Source organism: Capra hircus, chromosome 12 (assembly GCF_001704415.2).
Source record: "Capra hircus breed San Clemente chromosome 12, ASM170441v1, whole genome shotgun sequence".
NCBI lineage: Eukaryota > Metazoa > Chordata > Mammalia > Artiodactyla > Bovidae > Capra > Capra hircus.
In genome coordinates, this window is record NC_030819.1 from 56980165 (window position 1) to 56998572 (window position 18408).

An 18408-nucleotide genomic window follows, 5' to 3' on the forward strand; every position below is an offset into this window, starting at 1 on the left:
TTAGCCATTTTTAAGTGCACAGTTCCGTAGTGCTAAGTATGTTCTTACTGTTGTGCAAGCAGTCTCCAGAACTCTCTTCATCCTGCAGAACTGAACCTTGGCCCCCATGAAACCACAGCTCTGCGTCCCCTCCTGGCCCCTGGCCCTCCACCAGTCCGTTTTCCATCTCTGATAGCTCTAGGTACCTCACGTAGGTGGTGTCATACAGTCTCTATCTTTTTATGACTGGCTTATTTCACTTAGCATCCTGTCCTCAAGGTTCATCCGTATTGTAGCTTGTGTCAGAATTCCCTTCCTTTTTTTTAAAAAAAATCTACTTATTTATTTATTTGGCTGTGTCGGGTCTTAGTTGTGGCACTCGGGATCTGTGGGCTTTTGGTTGTGGTGCACAAGTTTAGTTGCCGTGTGGCATATGGGATGTTAGTTCTCCGCCCAGGGATCAAACCGATGTCTCCTGCATTGGCGGGTGGATTCTTAACCCCTGGACCACCAAGGAGGTCCTAGAATTCTCTCCTTTTTTAAGGCTGATTAATATTCCATTGTACAAAGAGGCCACAGTTTCTTTATCCACTCCAGTGCTACTTTTGGATCTGAAATTTCCAGTTTTCTATAACCCGTGTCTAGCAGCCAAAGGTGTGGCCTGGCAAGGAGGAGGCAGCCTGGCTAAGGGGAAGCTGAGGGCTCCGTCCCCAGGCTCAGGCCGTGCTCCTGGCCAGAGAGGCAGTGAGTCCACATGTGCCGACCTAGGATGCTAGCCCGGCTCTGGTTGAGCACATTTAGGGAAGTGGTTGAGCCTTCCAGTCTTCTTGGCGGCTCTTCTGAGAAGTATGTGTTTTATCATCATTAGGTCAGGTGTCACTTGACCCCAAGGTGTAGCAAGCAGATCAGTACATAACTCTGAGGTTCTTCTCCGCTCGCTGTTATTTCTACCCCTGAGACACAGAGAATTTCAGAAAATGCTGCCGAAAGTGGCCGCTCCCCCGTCTGCTGTCACAGTCCCTCCTGCATCCCAAGAGGACATGTCTCGGTGGCAGTATCTTGGCTTGTAAGCTGCTGATGTTTTGTTGATAATGGCTCACGACTGCATTTCTTGTTGCAGTCGTGCGGGAAATGGAAGGATATTTGCCACCGTCCAATTCTCATAATTATAGCGTGTGGTGGTTGAAAACGGAAAGGGGCAATTAGAGGGAGAATTCCTTCTGCCAGAGGAGACAGTGACGATGGCAGATTTAGCTGCTGACACTCTGCGCTTTGTGGAGGAGTCTTTGAGGAGCTGGTTTGATCAGGATCAGGTACATCCGTGCTCACGCGCCCACGTCCACATTTCTGTGTTTGAAGCTCTGCAGCTCTGAGAGGCCCTTCCGTGCTCAGGAAATCTTGTGAGCCCCAGCAGACCCCCTCCCCTCAGGGCTGCTTCTCAGGCAGGAGCGAAGACAGTGGTGGCATTGCTGATGGCAGCATGGCTGAGCCCCCCAGATGATAAATGCGGTGTTTGGTAGAGCCCACTTCCCAAGGAACGCATAGGCAGAATGGGTACAGTCCTGGCGCGCTTGGAATGCTTACCATGTATCAGGGTTTAAAACCATCTCTCCCAGGAACATTGTGAACCATTTTACATGAGAAGAAAGCCTCAGGTCGATTCGGTGACTTGCCCACCATCACGTAGGAGAGGAACGGCCCCCAGGAGTCTTCTGTTCTGATGCAGAAATATATTATTGCTGCTTTTCCTGCCTTAATTTTTGTCTGTTTCTTTAAGGAAGCATGTCCAAGCTCTCATTTTCCATGTCTTACCCCCGGATGTTAATATGTATCGTACGTGTTTATTTCATGTATTGCTGTTTGTTTGTTTGTTTTTTTTTAAATGTGACGAGATTGATCTTTTTCTCTTTTATTTAAAATACAGAATTTGGAGAAAAGTGATATATCAAAGAAAAATGACATAGGTGAGTAACGATTTCTTTTTTTAACTTAAGAGTTGATATCCAGGGGCTATTCCTTGTAAATTACATTTCAGTGAAGTGAATTTTTCTTTCTGATTTTATTTACGTGATAAATATTGTTGGCCAAGTACTTCGTCTTTTGCTCAGCCCAGTGTTTACAGTTATGGAGACACGAGAACACATTTCAGATGGACATATTGGAAGTAATAATTCATAAGCTGGATTTATTTCCCTTAGCCATGATTGAGCTGCTGGTAAAGAGAGACTTCCATGCTGGGGGCCTGCGTGGGGAGTACAGCGGTGATGGAGACAGAGTCTGTTCTCAGGGGCACACACACACTTTGTGGGAGGAAGGGTCAGCTGTGGCCTTTATTGTGTCCCCTCTGCCTGGAGCCGGGGCACCACTGCTGACCTGCAGGCAGCCTGTCCCCTGCGGGTCAGCTTGGTGACCATGTCTTCTGTCAAATCCTCTGGCGGAGGCGGCTCCTGGCTTCTCTGCAGATGTTGCACATGTCTCTCAGCCCCATCAGCTCCCAGTCTGCATGCACTGCCTTATAAACCCATCTTTCTCCCCCATGTATTGTGAGCATTGTCAGGGTTGTGTCTGTGAGTTTGTTGTGTTTTTGTTTTTTTTTTTTTCTGGGTTCAGTTTTGGGAAACAGGCTCTGGGTGTTGTTGACAGGAGGGTGCGGCTAACCTCTGCATGTTGGGTCTCTTCCCTAAGTGTGTATCGTGGGTCATCCCAGGACAGGCGATGGAGACTCGGGAGGTGAACCTTGGACGAGGGGAAAGGGACACACTTTCCTTCGTAAGGTCCTCCTTGCCTGGGCCTGGATTCTGAGGAGTCTGGAAGGTGGTAGTGGCCCTGCTGGGTGGCGGGGGTAGGATGGGCTGTGCTGGGGCCCAGGTGTCTGGGGACCACAGGGGTGCGGGCTGGAGTCTTGGGGTCTTGAGAGTAGCCACGTTTAAGAAGCTACAGTGATTCACTGCTTGTCTTCCCTACATGACAACACGACAATACCCTGTGTGGTCAGCCACTCCTCAGGAGATTTAAAATAGAGATTTTACCTCTGCAGCCAACCTTGGTGGGTTTGGGCATTTGTCTGTGGTTGTTGTTGTTGTTTTTTTAATTAATTTACTTTTTTATTAAAGGATACTCACTTTACAGAATTTTGTTTACTGTCAAACCTCAACATGAATCAGCCATAGGTATACATATATCCCCTCCGTGTGTATTTTTGTTGTGGAAACTGGTGGGCCTCCTCGTAGCAAATGTTTTTTTTTCAGATTGATTTGTTTAGTTCAGGTCACACTGGGCCTTCGTTGTCACGCCTGGGCTTTCTCTAGTTGTGGCTGTGGAGCTGCTCTCTTGCTGTGGAGCGTGGGCTCTGGGGTGTGTGGGCTTCAGCAGCTGTGGCGCGTGGCTCAGTAGCCATGGCCCGCGGGCTTTGGAGCCCAGGCTCAGCAGTTGTGGCGTGTGGGCTTGGTTGCACCGCGGCATGTGGGATCTTCCTGGGTCAGGGATCGAACCTGTGTCCTCTGCATTGGCAGCTGGATTCTTAACCGCTGAGCCACCAGCAGAGGCTGTAGGTGGCTCTTAAATGAACGGTGGTGCTGGTCTAGAGCGAGAGTTTTCAGCGCACCTGGGAAGCTCCCCGAGCAGGTGAATCTGCGTTCTCGCAGTTGTACATGGCAGAGCGGGTAATGCTTGACTTGGTATCTGTTCATCTGAAGACAGACCCAGAGGGCTTATCTTAATGTGAGTTGGTGGGATGGAGTGGGGTTGGGGTTTACCAAAGCAGCTGACCCAGCAGAATCTGCACGCCGCCATGGTCTCATGGTCCCCAGGGCCTGGTGACCGACTCCAAGGTTGGGGTGGGCTTTTCATCTCTTGACTCAGTGCCTAGTCAGTACATCCACCAGTGACCATTGTTCTCACCAGCATCACTGTATGGCTCTCTGCGTGTGTGTGTAGGCGTGCACGTGTGTGTATTCCTCTGCCTCACATCACAGGCTGCTTGTCATGTAGCTTTTGTCTGAAGAACATCACATTGATTTCTCATCAGAAAAATGCCAGTGTGTGCAAGTCCATCTTTCTAGATACTTTCTGACTGAGACAGATTAGCACATGGTGTGATGTTTAGTATGGTGCATACTCAGAAATGAGACTCCAAGAACCTTGGGTTGCTTTACCTGCCCAGAAGAGTTAATCCTCCTGTGTAGCCCCCTTCGGTTCTGTTTCCTGGAAGCTCTCCACAGCCTCTGTCCGCTTCAGCACCGCCTGGGTCCTCTCCGCACCCGTGATGGATGTCTTCATCGCCCCATCTCACCTGTCACACTCATCATTATTGTCAGGCGCTTGGTGTGCCTCCCGTTTATTGCTCATTCCTGGAGGAGAGACAATGACAGTCTGTCTTGAATTGTGACAGTGTTTGCAAAAGGCAGATCACAGTGGGTTTCAGGAAGTATCAGCAAAGGGATGGAATCATCTTATTTGACTCCAGTGACCAGGCTGTGGGAGCTCAAGAGTTGGGGGGCTGAGCCACGTGAATAGAGAGGATGGCTCCCGAGGTGAGCCCTGCGGTCTGGACTTTGTCAACATGCGATGAATGCAGTCTGCAGAGCTTAGGATGTATATCAGGAAGTATTTCTTGGTGCTGATACAAAGAACAGCAAGACAGACTTCCCTGGTGGTCCAGTGGCTGGGACTCTGCTCTCCCAATGCGAGGGCCTGAAGTTCAGCTGGGCTTCCCAGATGGTGCTAGTGGTAAGCAACCTGCCTGCCAGGGCAGGAGACATAGGAGACTTGGGCTCCACCCCTGGGTTGGGAAGATACCCTGGTGGAGGTCATGGCAGCCCACTCCAGTATTCTTTTCTGGAGAATCCCATGGACAGAGGAGGAGCCTGTTGGGCTATAGTCCATGGGGTTGCAAAGAGTCGGACACGACTAAAGTGAGTTAGCATGCATACATGTTCTATTGTTGGTCGGGGAGCTAGATCCCACATGCCACAGCTGAGAGTTCACATGCCGCAACTAAAGATCCTGAGTGCTGCAGTTTAGACATGCTGCAGCTAAGACCAGATAAATAAGGATAAACGTTTTTTTTTAAAAGAAAATACCCCATTTGGAAAGAAGAAGAACAGCAGGAATTTCATAACTAAACTGGACTAGGTTCAAGATGGTGGAGTAGAAAGATGTACGCTTCCTTCCTCCTGCAAGAGAACCAAAATCACAGCTAGCTGCTGAACAGCCGTCTGCAGGAGGACACTGCTGCTGCTAAGTCGCTTCAGTCGTGTCCAACTCTGTGCGACCCCGTAGATGGCAGCCCACCAGGCTCCCCCGTCCCTGGGATTCTCCAGGCAAGAACACTGGAGTGGGTTGCCATTTCCTTTTGCAACCCTCCCAAGAAAGACACCCCATGTCCAAGGACAAAGGAGAAGCCACAACAAGACGGCGGAAGGGTGCAAGCACGGTAAAATCAAATCCCACACCCACCGGGTGGGCGACCCACGAACTGGAGAATGTTAATGCCAGAGACGTTCTTGCACTTGTGTGAAGGTTCTAGGCTCCACATCAGGCTCCCCAGCCTGGGAATCCCCAGGGAGTCTGACTCTGAAGGCTGGCAGAATTTGATTCCAGGCCCGCCTGCCACAGGACTGAAGGAAAGAGACTCCGCTCTGGGAGGGCACAAACACGTAATCAGACTGGACTCTCCTGGTTCTTGTCTGGAATGGGGGTGGGGCTGAATGCGGTCCTCTGTCATGCACTGTATCAGGGCTATAGCGCTGGGCACACGGGGCACCTCTTCCTCTCTTGCCTCATGCAGGTAACTCCCCTGTGCATCCGTCCCTTGCCTCACGGTGCCGTCTCTTCTAGCTGTAATCTTTGCTGGTGCCCTGTGCTCCACTTGCTGTTGCAAACCTCCGCTGCTCCCTCCATTGGGAAAGGGCCCCCTGGAGTCCCCAGGACTCCTTGCCCTCGTCATGTCCCCTGGGGAGGCCCTGCTCTCTGGGGTCCCAGGTGGCTCCGGGGCCCTTCCCCAGTTTGAAAGCTCTTAATCTGTAGACCTGACAGAGGAGGAGATGGTTGGATGGCATCATTGACTCAACGGACGTGAGTTTTGAGTAAACTCCAGGAGTTGGTGATGGACAGGGAAGCCTGGCGTGCTGCAGTCCATGGGGTCGCAAAGAGTTGGACACGACTGAGCGACTGAACTGAATCTATAGACCCAGCCTATTTGTGTGGCACATAGGTTCTTCCTGATCTGACCACACCGCTCTCTGACTTCATCACTGGCTGTTCTCTTCATCCTTTTCTCAGAAATGCCTGATAAACTCCCCGGTCACCCATTTAGGGCTGCTGCAGAGATGAGGTGGGCTGAGGGCTCTGTGATAACCCAGTTCTTTCTCTGCCACTCAGCTGCTCCCTTCTGTGCCTGTGTCTGCAGGAAACGGCTGCATTTCAGTTTTATTTTTTAATTTATATATATATGTATATATATTTTGCTGCATCCCATGGCCTGTGGGCTCCTAGTTCCCCGAGCAGGGCTGGAACCTTTGCCCCCTGCAGTGGAAGCATGGAGTCTTAATCACTGGGACCACTAGGGATGCCCCACTGTTGTGTTTTAAAGGAAACGCAGGAAGTGTCCTTTCCAGAAGCTCTCCCTACCCTGGCTCCCTGCCTCCAGGGCCCCAGCGTCCCCACCTGGCTCCCAACACGGAATGCTCCGTGTTGTCTTCTGAGCTGGACTCCCGTGCCGGAGCTGCGCTTGCTCCTTTTGTACCCTGGACTCTTGTGCTAGGAGACGCTCAATGTTCACTGAGTGCACACAGCATGTGAGATCCAAGCGCGTGATAAAAGGAGGGGAAGTGAATACAAGTCATGGCACGGGACCCAGGAGATGGAAAGGGGGAGAATTTGCTTCCTTTCTTCTTGCCAAGCCTCCTCCCCATGCGAAAAAACTGCTGTGTGTGCGAACGGTGGAAACTGTGCCGATCTGGTAGAGGAGGTGGTGGGAGGTGATTCCTGCTGGGTTAACCTCTTGACAGGTGGAGCTGCTCTTTGAAAAAATTTATCGTGAATTATTTTGAACATACCAGGAGCTACAAAGAGTCACATCCAGGTATCTACCTCCCAGATTAAGAGACAAAACATTGCTAGCATGGCTGCAGCCTTTAAACCAGTATCTTGATTCTGGTGTTCATCACTCTCCTATAGCCTTTTTTGTTTTTCCAAAAAATTTTTTATCTCATTTTTGGCTGTGCTGGTTCCTTGTTGCTTTGGGGCTTTTCTCTAGTTGCAGTGAGCGGGGGCTACTCCCTAGTGGTATGCGAGCTTCTCATTGCAGGGGCTTCTCTTGTCTTGGAGCCCGGGCTCTAGGGCACACGGGCTGCAGTAGCTGTGGCTCCTGGGCCCTAGAGCCCGGGCTCAGCAGTTGCGGCACACAGGCTTCGTTGCTCTGTGGCACGTGGCATCTTCCTGGAGCAGTGATCAAACCCACGTCTTCGGCCTTGGCAGGTGGTTCTTTGCCACTGAGCCACCAGGGAAGCTCCCCTGTAGTCTTTGCTACTTTCACATTAGTTAGATATGTGTATACAAGCGTATTAGGTAGCATATATCCATTTTATATAGATTTATGTTTATAGTTTTGAAAACCATTGATTTATGCCGTATGGTCATTACCTCCCACATTTTTTCCAGCGTTCTGTCTGGAGGGTTCATCTCCAGCTTCCGTCTGGGCTGATCCATATACAGCCAGTTACTCTTTCTTGCTGTGGGAATACCACTGTGTAGTATTCTAGTTTGTATGTCTTGTGAGTGTCTGGTTTGCTTCCAGCTTTTTTCTTTTCACACAGTGATGCTGCGGTGAGCACTCTTGTTAACATATACGAGGGCTTCTCAAGGATGACTTACACCAGTGGAGCTTCTGGGTCATTGCAAATGTGCATCTTCAGCTTTATTACATTTTGCAAAAATATTCTCTGAGGTTTATTGACTCCATTCTTGAACAGAAAAAACCTTGTTTCATTCTGATAAGTGAGTTACGTTAATGTTTCAGATGTAGTGGATCGGAAGTTACATTTCAGTTGAAGTAGAAGACACTTATTTGAGCGTTATCTGTGTGTCTGATTTGTAGAGCCAGGATGCTGACTTAAAACAGAGATAGTATGTGGAAGGTTCAAGTTTATATAAACTCCTACATAGAAAGAATTAGGTCACATTCAGCAGGTTGTTCAAAAAGCATGTTGGATCATTTTTAGGATTTGGATGGCTCACTGTGGGGCTGTTTGTTGTATGAATATTTGAGTGAGTGAATAAATGAACAGAACTGTAGAGCTCAACACGAGAATGGTAAAATACAGTGGAATAAATAGAAACCAAGTTAGTGTCCTTGAAAAAAAAACAGTCACTCATTCGTGTCTGACTCTTTGCAACCCCATGGACTGTAGCCTGCCAGGCTCCTCTGTTCAGGGGATTCTCCAGGCAAGAATACTGGAGTGGGTTGCCATGCCCTCCTCCAGGGGATCTTCCCCGACCCAGGGATCAAACCTGTGTCTCTTTCATCTCCTGCATTGGCAGGCAGGTTCTTGACCACTAGCGCCACCTGGGAGTTGAGGTGTTAAAGGGAAGAGCTCAGTGTGGGGAGGGTCCCCATATTGGTTTGTAGTCAACCTTGCTGGAGGCTGCAACTTTATGTGATGTCTGCCTTTGGCCAACACCCCTGTCTGGTGGCAGGGTCCTGACACATCTGCAGTTTCTTTCCTTCATCACGAGCTCGGAACCTGGGCAGGCCTGACATGCTTTCCCGATGTGGGGTCTGGGCCTCCCCCTCTGCAGGCGAGACCCTCCTCTGGTCTGGAGGGGGTGACAGACCAGGGCTGCCTCCCTCCCAGCCCCGGTCAAGACCCCGACGGCCCTGAACCCAGGCTTGATGGACAGCTCATTCCCGCTGCAGCCCCGTTGCCCTGCAGTCGTGGCTGTTTTCCTGGAGACAACTTCAGCCTGGCCAGGTGCCCCCTGAGGTCCCTGCTGAGTGTCGCCTTGAGGGGCCGTCCAGAGTGTGCTTGCGGTTGAGTGTCCGTTTGCGCGGGGCTGCTGAAACAAAGTGGCGCAGACTGTGTGGCTTCCTCAGAGATCGTGTCTCCAGGTTCTGGAGGCGGGGTGGTTTCCTCTGAGGCCCCCTTCCTCAGCTTGAAGGTGGCCCTTTTTCCCCTGGGTCTTCACAGCAGCCTCTCTCTGTGTCTCTCGCCCAGATCGCCTCTTTTCATAAAGACACCAGGGTATTGGGTTAGGGGCTTCCCTGGTGGCTCAGCTGGTAAAGAATCTGCCCTCAATGCAGGAGACCTGGGTTCAACCCCCTGGGTCGAGAAGATCCCCTGGAGGAGGAAATGGCAACCCACTCCAGTCTTCCTGGCTGGAGAATCCCCCAGATCAAGGATCCTGGTAGGTTACAGTCCTCTTTTAATAAAGGCACCAAGTATGTTGGGTGAAGACCTATACTAGTGACCCCATGTTAACTTGATTGCCTGTGTAAAGACCCAGTTCCCAATAAGGTCACATTCTGAGGTCCTGGGGCTGAGGACACTTCATCTTGTGAAACTTGGGGGTCGCAGTGCAACCCCTAACAGGGAGCCACATTGTAGGATTCTGCGTAATTGTTAAAAGGTTTCTTGCAAACACAGTGGGTTTTCAGTGACTTGGGGAGGTGAGTGTTCTAGACATTTTCATCCTTTCTCACATTTACATTTGCATACTTTGTGGCAGATGCAGGAGCAAATTCACAGTTTGTTACCAGACTGGGTCTAGTACAGCCAGCGTATTTACTTGCTAACTTCTAGGAAGGAAGTTGCAGAGATCAGTTTAAAAACAGAGATTTTGTCACTAGAATTACATATAAATTGATTCCCCCCCCTAAGAGTTTATTGCCTGAAGGCATGCCTTGTGACTGTTTTTTTCCTTTTCTTTTCATTGTGATTTGTTTTCAAGTTTATTTCAGTTGTTGTTTTAAAAGAAAAAAAAAAAAACCTGAACAAATTTTTTTGTTGTTCTAGATTTAAAAGAAATTGTATTTGTCATCCAGAGTCAAAGTAATTCTTTTCATGCGAAGAAGGCAGAACAGTTAAAACAAAGCATCTTAAAGCAATCTGCAGCTCTTACACAGGTGGGTAAAGATGACTTGGGATGTCTGATTTTTTTCTTGATATGTTTATGTTTTCCAAAGCTCTTGGTCCATAGAGAGTCAGTTCTATTGAGACAGAATACATCTTCTGGTTTGTTTTGCGGGCTTAATATGGACTATTTATTGTTTAAAATGCTCTAGTTAATTTCAGATGCTCTAAGTATCATGTTCTAAATTATTATATGCATATTTTACCAAACATGTAAAAATGTATAGGGCTAGCATGGTTTCATCACAAAATATGACAGAAAAAAGTGGAAGAAATAACTTTTTAAAGGCGGAGCTTAAAATAGCAAAGATAATTAATGTTCGAAATTTTGGTAACAGGTTTAAGGCAGTTTTTATGTTGAAATAACATTTTCATTAACCTTTGTGCAGTAGTGCTTCTGTGAGTTTCTTAATCTGGTTTTTGATTGGGTATTATTAGCTGAACTTCTGATTCGATTTATAATGTAATATCCGAGGAGGATTATGGAGAGAAAGATTGACACATCCAGGTTTACTTTAATAAAGTTTAAAATAAGCGTGAACTGAATTTAAATCTGCTCTGCATATTGTGGGAGGTTCGGGACAAAGGAAGATCTACCCATGCGTGCAGCCATGTGGAAGCGTTCCTCCTTAGCCAAGCAGAGCCAGTCCTCCCAGCCCAGTACACTGCATGTTGTGGCCTTGGCCTTCGAGGCAGAAGTGCTTGTCTGGAGGTAAAAGCCATCAAGAGTTCTTCGACCACAGACCTGTGTGGTTGGCGCATGGCTTGCTTTCTGTCGGTGGGAGTGCGGAAGTAAAGGGTTGGAAATAACAATGGAAAAGTGAACAAACTTAATGGTGTTCAACGTCAGGGCACTGCTGGCAGTGAGGTTTATTGTGTTTGTTTTTTAAATGCTGTGTGTGAGAAATTCATCCGACCTCCCCATGTCCCCACGAGGACAGATCCTGGTTCCTCTCCTTGGAGTATCAGAACTTCTCAAGCGACAGGAAAGGATTGCAGGCTGTAGACAAGTGGGTTTTTTTTTTTTGGTTGGGGCGGGGCAGTAATTAGAGATAGCAGCTTGATTAAAGTTCTCCTTTGTCTGGGCTTCCCCTATGGCTCAGCTGGTAAAGAATCTGCCTGCAATGCAGGAGACCTACGTTTGATCCCTGGGTTGGGAAGATCCCCTGGAGAAGGGAAGGGCTACCCACTCCAGTATTCTTGCCTAGAGAATCCAAGGTTTGCAAAGAGTCGGACATGACTGAGTGACTTTCGTTATTTGCCTGGAAACCCAGCTTGGGGCAGTGTCTTCTACTAAAACTCTTCACAGTCCATCACAGAGGAACTCCTGTAGCAACCTTGCACGGCTGGCCTTCCCCCATGGGCTCTGGTAGAGGCGGATGCAGGGCAGCGGTGGGGTGGGGGCAGGGAAAGTGGAAGGGTGGAGGGGAAGCCAGGAGCCCACATAGTTCCTCAGTGGGGTCCAGGCGAGTGTTCGTGGAACTGAACTCAACCAGGCCTTGGCAGTTACCCCAGACTGGAAGTCAGTGATAACATCAGGACAGAGTTATGCATCATTTGCTTTCATGTATGGATTAAGGGCATAACTATCTCTCTGAGTAGCTTGTTCCCAGAAATACCTTCCTTCTTGGAGAGGCAGATTCATGTGTGTTTTCTTTTTTTGGCTGTGACTGCAACATGCCGGATCTTAGTTCCCTGACTGGGGATTGAACCTGTGCCCCGTCTAGTGGAAGCGCGGAGTCTTAACCACTAGACCACCAGGGAAGTCCCCCGTGTGCCTTTGAGATTATATACCTTCCGCATTTACTCCATATTGGTAGTCCTCACTGTTAATGTGATTGGTTACATACTTTGCCAGCCAAGGCCACTTGATTAAGTACACCCCCAGTACTTCCTCTACTAGTTGCCAGCTCCTTTTTTGCTGTTTAATTTTATTTTTTTTTTGGCAAATGGGTACTTTTTTTGTTCTAATAGGTACTCATCACTGTCTCCCTACCTGTCTTATCCCCTCTGCTCTTCTGGGAAGAGTGGCTTCCCGGTAACCAGGGACAGGACAGTGCTCCCAGCACTTTGTTTACAGTGGGGAAAAGGCATGTGGGTACCTTTTGGAGGGAAGCAATAGGGATTATTATTATTTTCAACACTATGGTTTTTCAAGTAGTCATCTATGGATGTGAGAGTTGGACTATAAAGAAAGCCGAGCGCCGAAGAATTGATGCTTTTGAACTGTGGTGTTGGAGAAGACTCTTGAGAGTCCCTTGGACTGCAAGGAGATACAGCCAGTCCATCCTAAAGGAAATCAGTCCTGAATATTCATTGCAAGGAAGTTGCTGAAGCTGAAACTCCAATACTTAGGCCACCTGATGCAGAGAACTGACTCATTGGAAAAGACCTTGATGCTGGGAAAGATTGAAGACGGGAGGAGAAGGGGATAACAGAGGAGATGGTTGGATGGCATCATCGACTCGATGGACGTGAGTTTGAGCAAGCTCTGGGAGTTGGTGATGGACAGGGAGGCCTGGCGTGCTGCAGTCCATGGGGTCGCAAAGAGTCGGCCACGACTGATAGACGGGACTGAAGAGGGACTGTAAAATGTTCCTTCTTTCCTGCCACTTAGGCAGAAGGTGCTGCTAGGGGCTGGGAATGCCTGCTTCTTCAGGTATCTGGGGCTCGCATGCAGGACCACGGGGTGCTTAAAACTGGAAGTAGACTCTGGGGAGGATGGTTGCAGGTTCGTGTCTGAACAGAGTGTGGCCATCATATATGGATGGAGAGCGTGTGCGTCTCCTGGGAGTGGAGGCAGGTGGCGGCAGCTGAGGGTGTGGGTCTGGCAGAGCTGTGGGGCCTCCCATGCTCCCTACCTTTTGCCACGAGGCCACACCAGAGCTTGCTAACTGTAGTCCCACCTCTGGCGCCAGCTTCATTTCCCACCCCCACCCCCCAACCCCCCGCCCCCATCCCCTTGTGTTTTCTTTGCCAGTAACTGCGAACTCCTTGGAGTCCCTGGGCCTGCCTGGCTATGCCAAGCCTCTATAACCTTGCACAGGACCCCCTTCATCTTGACAAGCTCCTGGGCATGTCTTTCTGTGCAGCGTCTTGACCCACAGGGACAAATGGCTTCCTCCTTGGTTCTGCTTTCATTGTATAGTTTTCACTTTTGTACTATTTTTGTTCCATCTCTCTTTTTATAAATTTTGAAAGCAGAGAATGTCTTATTGGTTTTTGATCCTCAAAACCAAACACAGAGCTTTCCATGTTCAGAACCGGAGTCCTCAGTGAATATTCATTAAACTCAGTCCCTGAGATTAATCATCTAACTCTTTCCGTATTTTCTTTTCTATTGTAATAGAAGTTTCCTTTTATTTCTCTTACAGTATGGTCACTTTTTTCTTAAACCACCTTTTTAAAATTGAAGTTTAGTTAATGTACAATGTTGCGTTTCAGGTGTATGGCAAAGTGAGTCAGTTATGTGTGTGTGTGTGTACACACCTTACCTTACACACACACACACACACACAGATGTAAATTGTTTTTCAGGTTCTTTTCCATTATAGATTATTAAAAGGTATTAAATATAGTTCCCTGTGTTCCACGGTAGGCCTTTGTTGTTTATCTGTTTTACATATAGCAGTATGAGTATGTTAATCTCCTAATTTATCCTTCTCCCCTCCCCTTTGGTAACCACAAGTTTGTCTTCTATGTGAGTCTGTTTCTGTTTTGTAAATAAGTTTGTGTGCATTTTTTTTTTTTTTTTTTAGTTTGCACATATATTTGTCTTTGGCTTACTTCACTTAGGATGATAATCTTTAGATCCGTCCATGTTGCTGCAAATGGCATTTTGTTCTTCTTTATGGCTGAGTGGCATTCCATTCACTTTTCACTATCATGCATTGGAGGAGGCAATGGCAACCCACTCCAGCGTTCTTGCCTGGAGAATCCCAGGGACAGGGGCGCCTGGGGGGCTGCCGTCTCTGGGGTCGCACAGAGCCGGGCACGACTGAAGCGACTTAGCAGCAGCGGTGTTCCGTTGTATATGTGCCCCATCTTCTTTCTCCATTCATCTGTGGATGGACACTGAGTTTGCATCCATGTCCTGGCGGTTGTGAATAGTGCTGGAATGAACAGTTTTGCCTACACACAAACACACAAAGCACACAGACTCGTATGAAATCACAGGTTCTTTGAAGGCAGATGCTCTCGCTTGTTCTGCTTTTAATTCTCTCACAGTAGCTTTTGCATAGTGAATATTGAGCATGAAGCATTTGAATTGAATTCAGAATAAATGGAACAAATGAAAACTAAGCATTATTTTAAGTAAATTATTTTATCTGTTAAAATTATTTGTCTTAATTTTTAAAATGATTAGAGCCACCACCTCTTATGTTGAATATAACAACTATTTTATTTCTCCCCAGGAAGCCACAGAGTTTAGGGAGAAAAGTAGAATAGAACGGCCATGAGTCGCTGCTTGGAAAGTGCGATCTCACGCTTAGGTGGATCTTTGAGAGACAGTATGGAAAAGAATCAGAACGTTCACTGACTGCTTTCACACAGCCAGCGTAACAGTGACTAAGGAAGGTGGGAATTCACTCCCCCATAAACAGTCCATATGAGGAGGGCAGGAGCAGGCAGCCCTGCTCTGCTTTCCTGCTGTCTGTTGCTTGCTGTAAGCTGAGGGGTCTTGTCCTTACTACATGGTTGAAGCTGGCTGACACCCTTACTTTGCATCCTGGTGTGTGGAGGACAAGTAGGGATCTTTTAAGGACATGACCTTGAAGTTGTTTTTCAGTCGCCAAGTTGTGTCTGACTCTCTGCGACCCCGTGGACTGTAGCCAGGCTCCTCTGTCCTTCACTATCTCCCCGAGCTTGCTCATGTTCATGTCCATTGAGTTGATGCTGCCATCCAACCATCTCACCCTGTCACCTCCTTCTCCTCCTGCCATCAATCTTTCCCAGCATCAGGGTCTTTTCCAGGGAGTCAGCTCTTCACCTCAGGTGGCCAAAGTATTGAAGCTTCAGCATCAGTCCTTCCAATGAATAGTCAGGGTTGATTTCCTTTAGGATTGACTGGTTTGATCTCCTTGCAGTCCAAGAGACTCTCAAGAGTCTTCTCCAATACCAGATTCCATTAGAAAGCATCAATTCTTCGGCACTCAGTCTTCTTTATGGTCCAGCTCTCACATCTGTACATGACTACTGGAAAACATAGCTTTGACTATATGGACCTTTGCCAGCAAAGTGATGTCTCTGCTTTTTAATGCGCTGTCTGTCTGTCTGGTTTCATTGTGCTTCTGCTTAATTTGTATTGTCATTTGCTTTCACTGTTTGCTGGTTGCTGCTGCTACTGCTGCTAAGTCACTTCAGTCGTGTCCGACTCTATGTGACCCCATAGGCGGCAGCCCACCAGGCTCCTCCGTCCCTGGGGATGGCGGTTTGCTGGTTAGATTGCCTGTTTAGCCAGTGACTTAGACGGCCACTAGGTGGCAGTATTGGTTTTACATTTAAAGACACCTAATTAAGCAGCATCATCAAGAAACCCCTCTCCCCATCCCGAAGTTTCCATGGTCTTAGGTGGAGTCTAGACTGAAGCAATAGGAAAGCTCCCTTTAATTATCAGAAGGTATGTTTTTCTTATTCTGAAATTCCTTCCTAGCATGAAAGCCAGCTATGAGTATTGAAATAGTTATGGCAGAACGTTGTTTTAGCACTTGGGTTTAATTTGCTCACAAGATCCAGGGTGTCCTGTTACGACTTAAAGTAATTTCATCTTTGGGTTAGCAAGTCTTGTGGTAGTTGAAATAGCTGGAACGATTTCAAGCATTTGTAACTGTACGTGGTGCTGGCTCATTTTTTACCTTTGTAGAATTCTTCATGTTACTTATACGATTGAGAGTCGAATTTATTTCATGGGTAGCATTTTGGAGATCCACAGAGGGTTGAAAGCTCACATTGGATCTGCAGACAGTTCTTTGAGCAGTGATGCGCTACCCTGACCTAGAACTCCATGAAAATAGAGAAAGAAGATGCTGTGCAGAGAATTAAGTGCTGAGATGCACAAAATATAGGGCAGCAGGGTCACTTGGAGAGGCAGGTAGTGGCTCCCTAGTTATAGCTTGACTGAAACTTGTTTTAAAAAACTGACTTTTTTATTTTCCTTTTTTAAAAAAATTAATTTATTTTTTATTGAAGGATAAATGCTTTACAGAATTTTGGTGTTTTATGTCAAACCTCAACATGAATCAGCCATAGGTATACATATATCCCCTCCCTTTTGAACCTTCCTCCCATTTCTGATTTCCCAACCCTTCTAGGGTGATACAGAGCCCCTGTTTGAGTTTCCTGAGCCATATGGGAAATTCCTGTTGGCTGTCGATTTTACATATGGTAATGTCAGTTTCCATGTTACTCTTTCCATACATCTCACCCTCACCTCTCCTCTCCCCATGTCCATAAGTCTATTTTCTATGTCTGAAACTGACACATTCTTGAGAAAGAATTGACGGCCTAGTCATCAGCTGAGGAAACTGAGGATGTCCGAACCCCAGGCAGAGTTATCAGGGCCTCTCCAGCCTGTGGCATGGAGCGGCCGGCTCCTCCTCCTCCGAGGGGCCAGCCCCATCGTTTGCCAGGTGTGTGCTGTGCCTCTAATGGGACAGGATGTTACCTGCAACCTGAACTCGACATCTTCAGGTTGCAGTTTGGTTTTTTCCATAGATTTGCCTACCGTGAGCATTCAGAACAGTTGCTTAGTGAGGAGAGAATCCCCGGTAATTTTTATCATGTGAATATTTATCTGATAGCCCAAAATATCTCTTCCTCCCACACCACCAGATGTCTAGAGCTGCTGTTTATTTATTCATTACTCCTGTCGGGTTGCACTTGACTACGAAATCTGCCAAAAATTAAGGTGTAAAAATTTAATGGTTGCTGCTGTCGTGCGTCTGCTTTTAGCTGTTCTCTTCACTTTGGCAAGTTGTCCTCTATGCCTGTTTTGCCTCAAGATGCTAAAATGCAGTCTTGCTGAAAACACAAGACAATTTTCATTCTTCTCATGTGACTGTAGGAACCAGGAGCCTAAGCGAACTTTCTGTCTGAAACTTAATACTGTACTTGGAGTTGTTACTGGGGTGGTGAAGCTATTCTTATTTTCTGAAACAGTCTGGGTCATTGTGGATTGTCACTCCCATCTCTAGATTTGAAGCTTATAGTGCAGTTCATAATGGCTTTGAAGTCTATAGTGAGACATTTCTTCTAAAGAGGAAGGCAGCAGACTTTACCAAGTGCTTCCTATGTGCGGAGAACCACTCTGGATTGTTGTGGAGCAGTTCAAGAGGAATTAATAAAGATACTCCAGTTCCTTGAATTACTTATAAGATAGATGGTGGTGGTGGTTTTTCAGTCGCTCAGTCGTGTCCTACTCTTTGTGATCCCATGGAATAAGATAGATGGTAACAATCTCATAATAGAAAATACAGGAGACGCAGGTTTGATCCCTGGGTCAGGAAGATCTCCTGGAGAAGGAAATGGCAACAACCTACTCCAGTATTCTGGCCTGGAGAATCCCATGAACAGAGGAGCCTGGTGGGCTATAGTCCACGGGGTCGCAAGGAGTTGGATATGACTGACTACATACACAAGTAGAAATTTAAAATCAAGTTAAGTCTATTAACCTATCTATTTGCCAAATATTAACTGCACAATTCTAGCTCGATTAAGTACTTTCAAACATCTCTAGACAGTCCATGGGACCCTTGAAAAGACAGTAGTCACGAAGCTGTTTAGGAAGCAGAGCGCTGTGTAAAAAGCATGAGTGAATATCGTGCTGACAGTGCACGGTGGAGCTTGAGGAGATAAAGAGGGAAGACTTGTGTCAGGTCCGGAAAGGGGGACGGGAATTGAGCTGGAGGGATGCTGGTTTAGAACAGGGAACAGATCTGGAAGATGGAGACATGAAGCATCAGTATGGTTGGCTTTGGGGCACCTAGAGACCTAGGGTTTGTTTGGGGGGATGAGTAAAGTGTGTTTTAGCAGGAAGAGTGGTCTTTTTAGATTGAAATGGGTGGACTGTAGAGCTGGCAAGGTGGGGGATGTGGTTGCCTTGTGTGGGGTTCCTGAGTGCACATCGCTCAAGAGAAGACTGCAGATTTGGAAGAAGTGCTACTGTTTTTCCTCAAATGTTTTCTCCCTGCATTACAGATGGAAGGGTAACGTGCAGCTATAGAGCCTGACTATTTAAAGAGGCTCATGAACAAAAGCCAGGTGGAGGTGAGGCTGACGGAAACCCAGGATCTAGAGAGTG

The 18408-nt window shown here is 47.4% G+C and overlaps 1 protein-coding gene across 2 annotated transcripts in view; it reads left to right on the plus strand.

The window, feature by feature from the left end:
- B3GLCT (beta 3-glucosyltransferase) overlaps positions 1-18408 on the plus strand; it is a 110499-nt gene that overhangs the window by 18980 nt on the left and 73111 nt on the right. For both annotated transcript variants that reach the window (XR_001918941.1, XM_018056622.1), the window contains exons 3-4: positions 1904-1943; positions 9993-10102. Coding sequence is in view for 1 of the 2 variants with exons in the window: in XM_018056622.1 (XP_017912111.1) it covers positions 1904-1943; positions 9993-10102 (150 nt within the window). In the remaining variant the exon portion in view is untranslated. The remainder of the gene's footprint in view (positions 1-1903; positions 1944-9992; positions 10103-18408) is intronic.